General features: G+C 41.0%; 1 protein-coding gene across 1 annotated transcript; it reads right to left on the reverse strand.

Annotated features, from left to right (window-relative positions):
• Nucleotides 1–109: 109 nt before the first annotated feature.
• Nucleotides 110–8,078, reverse strand: usp2b (ubiquitin specific peptidase 2b). The gene is made up of 7 exons (XM_031869075.1): nt 7,697–8,078; nt 2,998–3,045; nt 2,755–2,881; nt 1,383–1,494; nt 1,159–1,269; nt 480–544; nt 110–375 (listed from the first exon to the last, which is right to left on the reverse strand). Exons 1-7 carry the CDS (start codon nt 7,847–7,849, stop codon nt 215–217), a joined length of 777 nt encoding a protein of 258 aa, XP_031724935.1. The 5' UTR covers nt 7,850–8,078; the 3' UTR covers nt 110–214.
• Nucleotides 8,079–12,017: the final 3,939 nt, after the last annotated feature.

Below are 12,017 nucleotides of genomic sequence, written 5' to 3' on the forward strand. Positions count from 1 at the left end.
ATATACATATATACATATATACATATATACATATACATATATACATATATATATATATATATATATATAAAAAATACAAAATACAGCATGACAAAACTGGCCAATTTCTCTGTTTATCATCAGAATTTGATAATTACAGACAAGAAATTACTTGTTTTCTACTGTAATACAAAAGTCTTCACAGCTTTGCCAACACTATTTCACAAAATACGGATTAGCTAAACCTTTCCAAAGTTTGTGTGTGTCTGTGTGTCTGTGTGTGTGTTCTGACCTGTGCAACAGGTATGGATAGGTCCCAGAATGGATCAAACACCGTGGAGCGGAAGCCACAGACGGTGCAAGTCACAGAGCTCTTCAGCTGTCCAACAAACAGATCTAAAAAAGGCAGAAACAAGACGCGTAGAATTACATTTAATATGCATCTAAATTCAAGGACGGTTTGAAGGTAATTATGCAGCCCATCAAGGTTAATCCCCTACCCACGACTTTGCTGTCCTCTCTCTCCAAGTACATGTTCCACATCCGCTTGCCTTTTTCATCATCCCTGTGAATGAAACCGAACAGACATTCAGGTCAAAACTATTCATACCAGAGCGTCGTCTCGCAGTCTGTCTAAGCTAGACTGTTGCCTCTGTGCTGTTGTACACTATAGTGTTCAATATGTCCGTTTCAGACAACGTGATTGGTTGATGTCTTTATTGGCGGCGCAAAAGCTACGATAAATATTGACCTCGTTCTGGAGAAGAATTACGCTTTTCCGCCGCGTAATATTGACGTTCTGCGTGAAAGTACTCATGACAAAAACATCAGTTAAAAAAATATATATAATGCGAAATAAATCACATGAAAAAGTTGCCGCCTGTGTATCCAATTATGCAAGTTTCTTTCTTACGTCTGGAATTCCAGGTATAATGGTAGTATAGTATATATGATTACTGTCATTTAACATAATGTTAGTTCAGAAAATAGCCACATAACTGCTACATCTGGAAGGTAATTAATGACATTGTAATTATAAATAATTACAGTTTATTCCCACCTTTCAGGCATGCAGCAGCGTTTTTCTTGGCAGTGAGAGGTGTCAGTGACAGGGCAGGTTATGAGTGACTTATTGGGAGCAGAGGTGAGAAGTGTGTGTGTGTGGGGGAGCTGACTTACGAGAGGTGGTCAAAGTCCTCGACGGACACCTTCGGGCGGACTGTCACTCTGTTCACCTCATTATGGAGACCGTCCAATAAGAAACGTAGAAACTCCTGGGCGTCCTGCTGACTGCAAGGAGACAAAAAGGAGAATTGTTACTTTCTTCACCCTGAAATCAGCAATTATTCTTTAACTGAATCAAAGGAAAAAGGCCTACGAGCAGAGGAGGAGGGAAGACTTACTTGCAGCCCACAAATTTTGGAGCGAATCTCTGGATCTGGCTCCTGAAATCAGAGGGACTGATGGCCTCGTTGTTCACAGAGGTCCACAGGCTCTGAGTCAGCTTTGCAAACTCTAAGGCGAAGGAAAGAAATAATGATCACATTCATGAAAACAAGAGCTTTCTTTAGTTCAAAACACCAAAATTCAACATATTCAACTGAATGTTTTGAGAGACATCGGCATTCTTTAGCCAAAGAGGCAGATTTTGGTCCTGGACTAAGACATTTCTGTGAATCAAGCTGTGACACCAACGAGTCTGAACATCTGGGAGATTTGTACATATTTGTATGAAAATGAATATTAGGTTTTGAACTTGATGTGTCTAAAAACAAGCGGACAGCATGGACTCAACCAGGGCGGATTTTATACAATCCACTTACTTTCAACTGCATGTCAAGGTCTTCATCAGCGAATGGACCTGGCTCGGGTGTCGTGCCGGTGATGTGACTTTAAGCCGGTCACTGAAGACACCTGAGCCAGTTCCATGAAATGATGAAGAGTCGACTCACCGCTGTGACACGCGGCTGAAAGCTCTGAACAGCTACGAAGTGGGACCTTGAGTAGAATACTTTGTCACATAAATGAATTCTTAAAAAACTAAACCGAAGACTGAAAAATAAATAGGTGAGGCACATTTTTTTACTTATTGTACCAATTACAGCGATACAGTTGTGACACAGAAGAATGGCCTTTTAAAATACATTTTATTTGTCGGATTGCTTACTTTAACATACTCTTATATCGTTCGTTATCATATTCTACAGTAACTTTTCATATTTCTATTATTAACTATGTCTTATATTGCACCGTGTGATGCACCAATCACCATGCCAAATTCCTTGTAGGTGCAAACATACTTGGCAACATCGTGATGCACATACTGTGACCTGTGAGAACATTCTGTGCCAACACACCCTCTACAAAGCCCCGTAGGAGTGAAACAGTCCCTTTCATTTAGTGCCGAGTACAGAGGAAACGGCTTGAATGGATCAAAAAGCTTGGGACACACTCGTTCCTATAGAAATGCAGTTTAACTAATTCACTTACAGCAATCAAGCAGTCCGCTTACAGTGTTCATTTTGGCTCTTTTCACACATGGCAACATATGGGAAAGCATTTTAAAAATACAAAACTAAATCGTCAGGTCTTTAGCAGCAAGTCAGTGGAGCACAGAAACATGCAGATTGTATGGAGTACATAAAAAACTGACAATATGCGACCTTCTGCTGAGCCAAAAAGTGACTCAACATGGACGAGGCACCACTCACGCCTGCAAATGTTCCTCATTATGCTGCTAAGTTGTGCTTTAACAGCTCAGCGCTCTCGTCCTACCTTCCATGAGAGCGGCGTTCGTCGTGCAGTTGCTGTTGTTGAGGTCTGTGCGATGGACGTTTCTCAGGCAGTAGTCCCTCAGCTCGGGGGTGTTACTCAGACACTGAAGGATGGAGTTCATGAAACACTGGGAAACACAAAATAGCCACAAACACAAAGATGAATTTAATGAGGTTCCAGACCCAGCAGGTCAAAGTGCAGCGTGTTGTACGTCGGACCACAACGTGAAGTAAAAGCACTTACCGTGTTGCCCAGGTTCCTCAGTCCCACCAGGCCTTGAGGGCTTTTGTTCTATTCAAATAGAAAAGCAAGGAGATGTTTGGTGCGTTCATGCTTTTATTGGAGAATTGTAAACTGAACAGAAAACACACAACACTTTTAAACAGCATGAGGAAGACCTGGCAGGCTCATGACCGGGTCAACGTTGGGACCATGGACGTAATGGGCCTCCTTGTTTGGTCCACTTTGAATATACGGCACTAAGCTGGACCGTAAAAGGGTTTACAGTTCAAATTCAAACCATAAATAGCAGATGTCAATACTGACAACTGAGCTATTTTCTTGTGTGTCTCGTCAAATGAATATGTAATGATGTATTGATGCTAAAGAGACCCACGCAGCCATGTTCTAAAAGCGTCCATGCAGATATTAGTTGTTCTTTCCCTCTTGTCTGTGTTGCCTGCTGTAGCCGCAACAGATCAGCTTGCACGCGGTGTCAGTATGATGCAACTCCTGCATGACAGCAGCCCTGTTACATTCCTCAAGTGTGAGTAAGCCTGAAAGGACGGTCTGGCCTTTATTCAATGCGCACCATCTGACATCGGTCACATTGTTGGCACCAGCATGGCGGCACTGGTGCTGTGGATATCGGCAACTGTTCCACACACACTTGGGATGAAATAGCAGCGCCGAGGAACCTTCCAGACGCCACTCGCAGTGACGTCACACGAGTGCGTGACGCAGCCTGGAGGGAGAAGAGCTCTGCTGGGAAACCGTAGAACGCAACGCGGTGTCAAGTTGTTTGTGTGGAGAGTTTCAAATTGCTGCCCGAGACCAGGATCAACATGTTTATGCGATATATCATGTGCCACCTGTAGTTTTTATCATCGGTTGGGCAGACTGATGCAAGGCTCTGAAAGATCTGGCAGGGACTCACTGCAACCAGTGTTCAATTCAAACGCTTAATAAAATGGAGGGAAACCATTGCATGCTCTTCACAGAGTTTTTAATGCTCCCTGATAAAATATTCAGTCACCAATGTTTGAATTTCAGCAAAAATAACCAACATCATCCTTAAAATATCATCCTTGGGCTACATAATTAATAGAATATCAATCACATATTTGGCTTCCCGCAATTGAGTGAACACGATCGTCTTTACTTTTGACTTTTAAAATACATGCTCGGCTTATTGAAAACGCCGCTGCATATGAAATCAAGAGCTTCCTCACAGCCAGCCACCAGGGGGCGATCCAGATGTTGTGGCTTCCATTTTGGGGAACTTTGATGCCGTTGCGTGCGCAACCAACAGCGGCAGCGTGTGAGAAACTAGTGTACTACATAATGTACATTATTACCTGTTTGGCCCGTCTACTCACGTGAAGAAGAACCTTTATTCGAGTCTTATTTTTAATGCAGAGATTTGCTAATTAGCAGGAATGTAGCATAATATTTCAGCTGGAGATGCATTGTGATGACGTATTGTACATTAACATAGAAGAGAAGACAGTGCTCTGTTAATTTAATTGTGTAAAATGCAGTAAAATGATTGTGTCTTACTGGTCTAAACAGGATCCTCCTTGAACACCGAGACAAATAATTGTTATGAAAAGATAAATATTAACAGGTGACATACTGGCTTGTGACCTGTAGCTCATCCCGAATGAGGGAACATAGTAACAGTGTAACTTGATGACGCGGAGCTATTACGCACCGCCACGCCTCAACGCCTCCGCTGACGGCCGAGGTGAGCAACGCAACGATGGAAGCACACGTGAAGGCGCAGACGCAAGCGTGTATGCACAGAAACAGTAAACTGAGCAGCGACGTCAGCGACCTGTATTTAATGTAAACATGTTGTGGTTCATTCTTCACTGTACTCTTGAGTTCTACTGTCTGTTTGCCTACAGTGTGCTTCTTCTTCACTGAAACAGATGAAGAAATGATTACATAGGGCTATTTGCAGGAGTCTGTACCAGTCTTATTAAGAAATGTTGCGCCTCCTGTGATTCGAAAATTGAAGAAGGCCATATTGTGATTGTTCAGCCCTAGTTAGTACATCCTATGTTGTGTTAGTGGAGAGGTTTTAGTGCCTTGTGATGGTCGTCATGTTACTCCAAAAGCTGAAAATAGAACCGTGAAATCTCAAATATTTTCCCTCCCTTTATGTCTCCCCTCTTCTCTGCAGCATTTGAAGGTGACCATATGGTGTTGAGTCCCAACGTGCTGCACTGCACTGGTGAATACTGACTAGCGGGGCTTGGCACGCTCAGCAGGCGGCTTGTGATCTTTTTTTTTTTTTTTTTTTTTTTTTTTTTTTTTTTTTTAAAAAAAAAGACCCATCTAAAAAACCCAGAGGAGGTGATTGCATTCAGGTAATCTCTGGGCAAGACGGCTCTCCACTGGTTGGGATGACTTCAGAAAGGAAAGAGAGGGAGATAGAGAACACTGTGTCCTAAACCAGCTATGCATGCCTGGTCAAGGCCGCAGAACATGTGACGGAGGAAGCAACACTCCCACACACACACACACACACACACAGCTATGACAGTCCCTTGGAGAGAGTATAAACACTGTTACATAACAGCAGGGCTTGGAGACATTCAAAATGTTACAAAAGTTCTGGCACGTTTCTAAAACTGTTCTTACAAGAGAAAGCGATGAAAAATACCTCCTAGCATAAAAAAATACATTCAAACGTTGCCTCCTGAGGCATGTGATGAACTCAACTTAAGAGTCTACAGCTCTGTGAGGCATAATGCTAACGTAAGCAAGCGAAGATATTAAAAATCTAAATGCTAAGATTCTCATGAAGGCGGTTATCTTGTTCACCATCTTAGTTTAGCTTGCTAGCATGCCAACATTCGCCAATTGATGTTTTGCTCAGCCCTGCCCGCCACTGCTGCCAGAGCTACCATGGAGTCCACACTGTCACTAACTGCACTTCCTGAATATATATATTATCTTATTTTAGAAAATAAATAAATAAAAAGCGATGTCGGAGAGAAGCAGACAGAAGGAAGGGTCTACGATATGAGCGTGAAGGATACATCAGCATTATGATTGGCCAGTCTGCGTTCGTTGGGCGGGACTTAGCGAAGGGTCAATTCACATTAAACACAAAGTAGAGCTGAGGCTGATGGGAATCTCATTAGTTTTGCAGGTATTTGAACAAAAAACTAAGTATTGGACACGTATTTTGTGTGTGTGGAGTAGTCGATCATGATTCTGCAACTATTTTGAGAAATTGTTTAAATCATTTTACAAGCGAAGATGCCAAAATGTCCTGGTTCCAACATATCAAATGAGAGGATTTGCTGCTTTTCTTAGTCTTATGTAATATTAAACTGAATATCTGTGGATGGAGGACTGCCATCATCACCTTGAGCTTTGGGAAATTGTGATAGGTATTTTATAAACCAAAAGATCCACTGATTATAGCCAGATTAATAGATAATGAAGAGCTGACGATGGTGCTAGACGAAAAGTCAGACAATCACCAAAGTCTTTGGGATTATTCTTCTAGGCATCATGAATGTCTATATTTAGAATTCATGGCAATCCATCCCATGGTTGTGGAGATATTCAAGTCCAGAGCAAGGTGATGTACCAACCGACCAATCGCCATTACTAAATCTAGAAGCACTACTAAACTACTACACCAAGAACAGTCTGCTGTATGTCCCGTGTAAACACAAGCATGCATACCAATGAGAGCACAGATCATCTGTGGAGAGGCCAATAATATCCCCTTCAGAGAGGACACAGACTTTAATTGCAGCCTGTGACCAAAATCCTTCGCACTGCTGTGTAAACACGTCAGACGCACAAGTATCTGCTGGCTGTGTGTTAACAAAATGTACCGGGCAGATGATAAGGTGTCAGCCATGGGCTCCTTATCAGCTGAGCTCCTTCCTACTATGCAAACGTCCCACTCGAATTCTCACTTTGATGCAGGCAGCCGCTGTTCTCGACTCCCCTGCATTGTGCTCATGCCTGTGTGCTTAGGTCCCCCCCTCCCCTCCTTCTCCTCTTAAAAGGCAGATTACGGCCTAAAGGTCAGAGTTGGACCTCCACAAAGCTCTCTGTGGCTTCCCATATGGTGTCAAAGTGGAATGAGAAGGGATCTATAGATGGTTGTGATTTTAAATTTTTTTCTTTTAAAAGCTGCACACAAGGGCCATATTTCATGGTGTCTATTTATTCTATTTATCATAAGCATAGCCATTTTCACAGGATATGACTAATTTGACTGCGCTACCTGTGTGGAAAATACTGCAATGTCAGCATACTTGATCTACTTTATGATCTACAGGCCTTAAAGAAAACTTCCATGAACACTGAACAAACTTTCTTCACCCAGGTTCAACAATACATCTGGGTTTAACATATTAATGCAATCACATTCTAAACAAATTGAAGAAAACAAGTTGTCTCCCCCATCCTGAAATTAACATTATTGTTTATGTTAAACTTACTGTACATAATTGTGAAAAATCCTCAAATCTAAATAATCTGAAGGCCCAGCCAGACCCCCCTCCTGCTCAAGGCTCAGCCCCCATCGTTTTATATAGTGCTGGTAAAACAATGTGCATAATTAAAAAAAAAGAGGAAAAATGTGACCAAAAATGAGAATGTATGTGCAAGAGGCTGATTCTTGCAGACAGGTGAGACAGAAGCAGAGGTGCAGCAGCAGCAGCGGTGGTGGAGGAGGAGGACTCACCTTGGCCTGGTTGATGATCAGACCCATGAACGTGGACACCAGCTTGGACCGGGACAACGACGGACTCTTCCGCCGCAGGTCGGGTTTGTCTACGGGGAAAGCGGCCGGCTCCTCCGGCACAGTCACCGTGTACGAGTGTCGCAGAGACGGCATGCTCGGTAGCGGTGTTTTGATGGTGGCGGCAGTGCAGAAATACTAATCAATGAATAATCAATCGACAAGGCTAGACGGTCGGGTCGGGTCGGCTTGTCGTCCTGCCCGTGTCTGCGGGCTGTCGGTCTCTTCTGTCCCGCACTCGTAAGTTACACAACCCGCCCGTGCTGGAGAATAACAGAGCGGTGGCGTGTGTTGGAGTTTTTACTGCGTGCTTTAAACATCCCCTCCCACCCAGCGAGGCGCTGCCTTCACGTGCCGTAGGAAATATCGGAACCGCCAACGGTACAGTGACAGTAACAAAGTAGCTGTGAAAGAGCTAGATGGAGAAAAGCACTCGGATTATTCACTTATAAGTAAAAACACTACAATGTAAAAAATACCACATTAGAAGTAAAGGTTCTGTATTGATAAACGTACTATCTATGTGAGTATTATCAGCAAAATAGAGCTCTAGACTACAAAATAGTAAAGTATCAAAAGTAAAATAATTAATTCTGCAGTAAAATGTCCTGTACTTTTGTTTTAATATGTGACAATATTAGGTTTATTGTGTAAGCAGCATTTTTACTGTTGTAGCTGGTTGAGGTGGAGCTCCTTTTAACAACAATTTTATAACATTCTGGTTTAGTCCAGAGGTTCCTGACCTAGGAAGTCGGGTCCCTCCAAAGGGTCATTATTAAGGAAGGACAGAAGAAGTTCTGGTAGAGAAATTCTTTACTTTTTGCTCTACTTATTTCTTTTTTTGTTGTATGTTAAGATTTATTTAAATGAAACCATGTGTTTTTAGTAGAACTGCTATCAACACATAAACATCTGAAATTTGACAAGGGGCGACAACCTGAGACTGTTTTTTGACTAGTTGGGAACCACTGGTTTCTTAACAATGCACTGCATTTTATACAATCATATATCTATATATTATTAATGTAAAATCCTATATATCCTCAAATACATGTAGTGGAGTAAAAACAGTATACACAAATTCCACATGAATTATAAAATTGATATACTCAAGTGAAGTATAATTATAATAAAACTGATTATACTAAATATAGTAATAATTCCACTCAACATTCAAAGACATTCACACTTGATTGATAAGATGGGGTTTAGAACAAGTTACCACAAGCAAGTTTGCTTATTGTGTAGCTAAAACCAAATATGTGTTGGCAGAAAATATAAGCTCTCATCAACTTTATTCCACCGCCTAAAAACCTCAGTAGAAAGACTTGCTGTCCTTGACTTTGATCTTTCGACTGTGGGTCTGATTTTACACAGAAACAGCTGTGAGTCTGATAAGAAACTTGATAGCTGGCCTTGTAAACCTTTACATGTCCTTACAAATCACTAAGTCCAGTGCTTTTAGAGTCACGTAACACGCGATACTTAGCTGATGAATCAGGTTTTATACCTGTATTATTGCATTTGGGGAGCAGTGAAACCATGTCTCTTAATTGAGCAGAACTAAAGAACTTTGAGTCTCTTGGATGGAGTGAGTAACAGAAGGGTTTACCCCCTTGGGAGCACGAATCTGCTCAGGAAAACTCAAGACAATGTATTGGTTACATTCAGATATTTTTTTATGTAAAATGAGACGTTTTGGCCTGATTGTAGGGCTAGAAGAAAGGTTAGGGGGTCACAAATAATATTAGGATCTATCCTCTGGGGATTGTGAATATGAAAAAAATTGTACGTTAATCTGACCAGTAACTGACTAGTAGGACAAAACACTAAAACATGGAATTCCATTCACACCCAACTGCCATACCGTAAAAAGACGGTGTACAGTGAGAGAACACTTCAAACAGAACACTGAGTCAGGGAATCCCTTTCTACAAACGTAATAATTAACCACCCAAACACATTGAAGAAGAATGTGACCAGCTAACTTAGACACATTCCAGTCATAGCAGACTTTCACTGCACAAAAATCGCCCTGAAAGCACACTCCCAAATAATTACAACAATTTCAATTTCAAACACACCTTTTCCGTCGTAACAGAGTCGCTCCCTTCATTGCAACATGCAAATATGTACTTCCACTTTGCTCCTCCACCCTCAGGCGAGCCCTGCATCCTGCACACATGCATGTCAGCGAGGGAATACCGTGAGCAGTAATCATGTTTAGTGTCATGTTTACCAAAGTAACCATCTTTGTTGATTGTGTTAGCATGCTAACATATGCCGATTACCGCTAAGCACAAAGTACAGCTGGGGCTGATATGAATGTAATCAGTGCTGTAGGTATTTGGTCATAGACCAAAGCCTTGGACAAATTACATTTTTGACTTGCAGGTAAGTTAAGAGATCACTACATTTCATACAATTCATCCTAAGGGGGACATGAATGTTGGTACTCGATTTTACACAAGTTCTTCCAATTATTGTTAAAATTTTTCAATCAACACCACAAATGTCAACTTCATGATGACACTAGAGGAAAAGTCAGGGGAACCACCAAGGTTATTGAAATTCAACCTGAGGGGAAAATGAATGGTAGACGCAAGACTGCTGCTCTTTACTGAGAATGAAAGGCTGAACACAAAACAGCTAAATAAAACCTTACATCAGCAGAATAATTTGAATGATGCAATAATTACATTGGAAATTCTCCACATTGGGTTAATTTAGGGAATTACTAAACCTATTCATGCTCCCAGAGGTTGAACCCCTTACAATTTGGACACAAAAAATGGCAACTCTGTCCAAATGATATCTTAAAATTGACATGTTGTCAAGAAAGTTGCTGAGCACGCTCATATTTCAAGGCACTTCATTTTTTGAATGACCCCCATGGCATTTTGTTTTCACACCTCTCTGAAAACAAAACTTTACTGAATCATTAATCATTAATATGTGATATTAATACAATGTGGCAAAACTGACATTTAGGGGGGATTAAACTTGATAAGAGAGATATGATCAAGATAACTGCATGTGCTGCTCACTATTGTTAATAATCACCCCTGAATATGTTATGCAACAAGACAAGAGTACATGCTTGCAATAAAAATGTATTATCTCACAGACATACAGGTATGAAGTTGCTACTGTTTTCAGCAAGAGGGAAAATCGCTGTGAAAGCACACTCTCAAACAATTACTGCAATTACATCTTCAAACACACCTTTTCTATTATAACAAAACCACTTCTTTCATATGTACTTCCACTTTGCTCCACCACCCCCAGGCGAGGCCTGCATCCTGTACACATGCACATCAGCGAGGGAATACCTTGAGCAGTAATCACGCCTGAGCAAACTAAGGGAACCCTTTTCTATAAACGTCACCTTACCTAAACTTTACCGTGAGTCACATAGCTGCCTTTACAAAGAGCAGTGAATCATGCAGTCAAATACAAGCAAGAAGACACAATAAGTAATAGATGCATGGAAACTGCTTTTTTGGGTATGGTATGAGCCGAACAGCAAATTAAAATAAAAATGTACATAAACCGGTATAGGTAAGCATCAGTATAAAGTTATATGCAAATAATCTTCTGATGTATTTAACTAACTGGGAAAAGTCCACAATGCTTTTGTTTGATTTGAAATCTCAAAGGCCGTCTCGTGACTTTAACTTTGAATGTGTGTTTAGCTCGCTGCATAGCTGCATTGTATGGGCAGAAGACTTATAAAGAAAGTGCAACACCTACAAAATAACAAAGGTTATAAATGACATTGCAACTATAATTAATTATGCTTTTTCTTTCAGCCTTCTTTGAACAGTACAGCCGAATCTACTTCCTTTCACTCCACATTCAGCTGCTGTCAGATGTCACTGATGGCTGACGGATGACTAAAGTGTACATAAATGCCTTGAAGGCATGTTTCATTGTGGAAGGAATTCACCTGAATAGACTTCGCAACTTCTAAACAACTGAACATAATCACAAGGTGTGGACCGAATGAGGCGTATCATTTTCTTGTAATTATGTTGCTAGGAGACAGTTGCATTGACCGAAGTTCAAAACACTGCAGAACGACTTATGTTCAGGCTTTAAACGCTCATACGAAAAATGAAATAAAACTGAACGTGTACTCTTTAAAATTTATGGTAATTAAATATTTTTTACAAGTGAAATAAAGAAACTGTAAAGATTGTAAAGGTGTATTTTGGTTGGTGTAACTATACTGACACTGTTTTCAGTGGTGGAAAGTAACTAA

Source organism: Anarrhichthys ocellatus, unplaced genomic scaffold (assembly GCF_004355925.1).
Source record: "Anarrhichthys ocellatus isolate YVR2014 unplaced genomic scaffold, GSC_Weel_1.0 scaffold45, whole genome shotgun sequence".
Lineage (NCBI taxonomy): Eukaryota > Metazoa > Chordata > Actinopteri > Perciformes > Anarhichadidae > Anarrhichthys > Anarrhichthys ocellatus.